Below are 5140 nucleotides of genomic sequence, written 5' to 3'. Positions count from 1 at the left end.
TATATATATATATATATTATCACTACATATGAAAATAACATTACTGTCTATCCAAATCTATCTCAGACAAACAAAAAAATTATTACACACACACACATAGCCTCTCTCCAAACACTAGCAAAAAAAAACAATTGCATTCCTAGATCCAAGCATTGTGCATATGCATGGGGAATAAATACCCTAAAAAAAAAAAAAGAGAGAAAATTCTGGGAAAACCGCATTTATTTTACATCACATGGGTTGGTGCTAAGCCCTTTTGTTGCTGTTGCTGAGCTACTAAAACATGAAAACAACCAGGATATAGAATAACAGATTGGCAAGGAGTGGAAGGAGGAGGGTAACATATTTCAACTGCTTGATTCTCACAACCAAACATAGAAAGACCTGATATGTGTGAGGTGTGGTCCTCACATAGATGGCACATGTGTGAACTGGTGGGTTTCCCCCTGTGCTTTGTATGAGTTCCTCTCTGTCGTTCTAGTGGGTTGCTAAAGTGAACTAATTAGAAACAGCAGCAGTGGCAGCAACTACCCCCACCACCAGCACCACCACTACAATTACACACATAAATAACATCCAAAATATATTTTATGGGCATCCAGCTGTAGAAACCATGCCAAATCAGACTGGGACCTGGTGCAGCTCTGGCTCATCAGCTCCAGTCAAACCATCTGACCCCCAAGCCAGCATGGAGAGTGGATGTTAAATGAAGATGAAGATGATAATGAGCCCTGGAGATAAAATTGTTGCAGGGGGTGGGTCTCTCTATCTCTCTCTCTCAGCTACCCTATCCAGCAAAACTGTCTGGTTAAAATCAGCTCTTCCAGTCATTATATTCATCAACCATTGGTATTTCCCTCCCTCTAAAATGGACTCTTCCAATCAATATATATGCTGCTGTTGTGATCATCATCATCACCACCACTACCATGAATGAACTCTTAAGAGTAATGTCATAAAGACATGAGAAGAGGAAACCCCTGACCCGGCTATAATTTGAACGAATTGTGATCGAGTGAGGAAAGATGGCTACATATTGGAGCATCACTGAAAATTATGAATCAGAAATTCCAAATGTGAGATTTCTAGGGAAACTGTTTCCTCCATAGACAAGTGTAGGAAATAGTACTTCAATAATTTGATTCTTCATAGACAATGATTCATATCTCTAACATAATCCTGTATTGAGGATTTAATGACATGCTTTCAAGCCATCTTTGTGGCACTGCATTCATTTTACAGTTTCATGTAATTCTATTGTCCATTTTTAAAGGGTTGCTTGGGTTGGATGGAGTTTATTGAGGCAAATTTTCTACAACTGAATGCTCTTCCTGTTGCCAACCCTCACCTATTTCCAAGCCAGGTGATATTTCTCCATGGTCAGATTTGTTCTCGCAGTGTATTAGGAATGAATGACATCCTTTGTATGATGTCAAGACAAAAGAGATACAAGACAAAGGAGAGACAAAGGAGACACACACACATCTACCTGTCTGTCTGTCTGTCTATCTACCTGTCTGTCTATCTATCTGTCTAAATATACACATGACAGGCTTCTTTAAGTTTCCATCTACCAAATTCACTCTCAAGATTCTCAGAGAAATGCATTAAAAAGGCTGAAATAAATCTGAAATGCTCTTGCAGACCTCTGCTGAGGTAAACTGTCGTCTCTCCCTCTAATATTTATTGTGTTTTTAACACAGAACTTCTATAAGTGATGCTATCTCAAGACAAATACTGCAGTAGCTGGCCTATTGACAGTTTGCATGCATTGAGTATGATACACAGATAGCTACTTTAATTTAATACTGCCTCAATTGCGTATACCAAATTTTTAATCATCTGGGTGGCTATTCATGACAGTGAATATTTTAAGCAAGGGTTTTAGTTGAATAAATATTTCCTCTCTCTCATTGCTCCAGTCCATTCATCTGTAAATGAGTGAAGCTGCAATGGACTGGTGTCCTGTTGAGGCAGGGGCAGAAATGTGATCTCGGTCTAGGTAACTGACCCTGTGAGTCCTAAGACCCACAACAGTAATGTAATGCGTGATGGGGTCAGCCAACTTGAAATTGTTCCTTTGATCTGCTTCTTCAAAGAGAGCAAGTCTCGATAAATAATACAGTAAAGTTGTTTACTCATAATCTACAATCAATGCATTAAAAACTGAGTAAATAATAAGTCCATGCTCTATTTAACCAGGAATTTTCATAACACTAAGCACTTTTGTTGAGATTTAGCAATGCAAATAATCTAAGCTAACCAGTGTGTTTGGAGGAAATTAAACGAAATAAATGACTAATCACTCGTTATGATTTAAAGCAAGTCTAAACCAAATTGTTTTAATCCTTTCGATACCAACCCGGCTGAAAGCCCCTCTGGCTCTGTAGTACAAATGTTTTGTTTTCATAAGTTTTGAATTAAAATCTTCCACCAATCCTTGGTCACAGTTTATGTTCCTAACACTAGCTTAATGATAACTAAGTTATTTTACTACATTCTTTGTTATATTTAAAATAATTGAAAGAAACAGAATATCTCAACAGATATATATATATGTAAATCTAGGTGTGTGTCTTTGTGTAGGTTTGTTTATGCCCCTGTAACAGTTTGCCAAAAGAGACTGATAAAATAAATACCAGACTTTATAGAAAAAAAAAAATGGGATGGATTTGTTCCACTGAAACCCTCCAAGATTGTGCTCCAGCTTGGCCACAGCGCAATGACTGAGACAAATAAAAGCCAAAAGCAAAGACAAACAGCTTCTGTCCCCATTTACTCATGTTGGATGTTTATTATTGCATTGATTCTAAATATCAATAAAGTCTTCGAAAAGCTTTTAGTAACAGCTGACGTAGTTATAATCTACTGAATGAGGTTAATAAATCTGTTTATACACACACACACGTACATGCACACACACACATGCAAACTCGATTTGTCTCCCAACCCACTGACACACATGCAAACGCATACATAGATCAATACCTATACGCAGACACACAGCCTGTAATAACTAACATTCATTAACTGCATCAAGGAAAACGAATAATTCTCCGACAGACAGACAAACAGACAGACACTTCTCACAGCAATAGAAATGTTTTAATAAACAACTCGAATACTTACTTGTGGAATTTCGGACAGGAAAAAGCCATTTCATTTGATATTAATCCTTACGTCTTATGATGAAATATATTGACAATAAACCCAGTGAAAATAAGTGTGTGTTTGTGTGTGTGTGTGTGTGTGTGTTCTTTAAGTACCTGGAGTTCACATTTACAAATTTGCCAAACAGAACAAACTACGAGCATGTCTAGTAAAGTTTAAAAATCCATTCGGGCTGACTGCTTGGATCAACATTGAATATTTTTGTCTAAATGTGTGTGTTACACCTTTCAAACAACTCCTACTATTGTCACTGCTGATGACAACGTGGAAAGGAAAATAATAATAATAATAATAATAATAATAATAATAGAAAGAATAAAAGAATTCCAAATCTGTAATGATTTCATGCCAGGAAAATGTTATTGAAAAAAAAAGAAAAAGAAAAAAATCAACATAAATTAATCATTGGTTTGGTTAAGGTGGACAGACATATGAGCTGTCGTTAGGATTCTCTTTTCACACCCTATCAAATGAAGTCCATTTATCAGGCCTGCACACAAACGTGACCCTCCCCGCTTTGCTTTTAGCTCGTTTCACAACAGAAAAAGGTAATTATTTTGCCCACATTTAAAGAGAAAAGAAAATGTTTCTCACGTGAAACAATTGAGGAGGACATACGTATGTGTGTGTTTGTGTGTTTGTGGGTGTGTATATATATGTATTATATATGGATACATACATATTATATACATATATACATATATATATATACATATATATATATATATATATATATATATATATATAAATATATACCATTTGATTTATTATCTAATAATATATATACACACATACACATATATGTATGTATATTTATATGTATATGTGTGTATATATATATATATGTATGTATCTATGTGAGTGCATGTATTTATGTGTGTATATATATATATATATATGAATGTAAATATACCTATATAGGTATGTGTGTGTCCGTGTCCAAAGTACAAAGTAGTTGTGTTATATGATAAAAAACATGCTCCTTGCCGTAACCTCAAATGAAAATAAACTCTTTACTGTAGCCTTTTACTGTCATGTTGATCATTAGCTGTCAACAATATTCCCAGGTACCTGCAGAGTGTAATTTCCCTGGGAACAGTCACTCAGAGGCCGTTTCCTCTCACTATTTAACCCGTGTCTGTGGATTAACGCAAATATCTCCCTAAAAGAAACAATCTTCCAGTCATTCAAGACAGAAACACTTTTGATATTTTCAACAATGATTTTGAAAAGAAACTATTTCAAGGAGAAACAATCGCCACACCATATACAGGAAGAAATATTTGATAATTAACTTCCGTGTAGCAAATTCCAGAAGGAATTATTGTCTTTTTTTTTTTTTTGTGCTTAAATAAAATTGGAAGTTTAATGAAGTCTGACAGGAAATTTTATGAAAATTTAACATTTTTTAAATGACAAGAGGAAAGATAAAGAAAAAAAAAGAAACGTCCTTTACTTGTTTCAGTCATGTGACTGCAGCCATGCTGGAGCACTGCCTTAAAAGGTTTAGTCAAACAAACTGACCCCAGCACTTCTTGTCCCCCTTCTTTTTTTAAAAGTCTGGTACTTATTCTATCAATCTCTTTAGAATAACTGCTAAGTTATGGGGATGTAAACAAGCCAACACCAGTTGTCAAGCGGTGATGGGGGACAAACACACATACAAAGGGATTCTCTCAGTTTCCATCTACCGAATGTGTCAAGCAGTGGGATTGAACTTGGAACCATGTGGTTGGGAAGTAAACTTCTGAACCTACAAAATACAAACAGTCTTTTACTGAAGGTGCTGGATCTGCAGTGGAGGAATATGGGAAGTGGTGATATTCATACCTTTCCAAGTCCACAAATTGCTGCTCTCACCCTTGCCCCCCCCCCACTGCCACCACCATTTTATGTTTGGTCTTTTCCCCACACTTGAATGGTAAGATGGTACCAACTTGCAATTGAAACTGAACAATACGTGTTGATG

General features: G+C 36.0%; 1 protein-coding gene across 7 annotated transcripts in view; it reads right to left on the bottom strand.

Annotated features, from left to right (window-relative positions):
- LOC106875898 (uncharacterized) overlaps positions 1-5140 on the bottom strand; it is an 80862-nt gene that overhangs the window by 40305 nt on the left and 35417 nt on the right. Inside the window, exon 1 of one of the 7 annotated variants that reach the window (XM_014924210.2) lies at positions 3130-3789. The exons of 5 other annotated variants lie outside the window; for them this stretch is intronic. In XM_014924210.2, the coding sequence (XP_014779696.1) occupies positions 3130-3158 (29 nt within the window). In that variant the 5' untranslated portion in view covers positions 3159-3789. Of the gene's footprint in view, positions 1-3129; positions 3790-5140 lie in introns of those variants that run through there. One more of the 7 variants, XM_014924212.2, reaches the window with a different exon arrangement.

This window comes from Octopus bimaculoides, chromosome 24, assembly GCF_001194135.2.
Source record: "Octopus bimaculoides isolate UCB-OBI-ISO-001 chromosome 24, ASM119413v2, whole genome shotgun sequence".
Lineage (NCBI taxonomy): Eukaryota > Metazoa > Mollusca > Cephalopoda > Octopoda > Octopodidae > Octopus > Octopus bimaculoides.
This window is presented reverse-complemented; position numbering and strand designations above follow the sequence as displayed.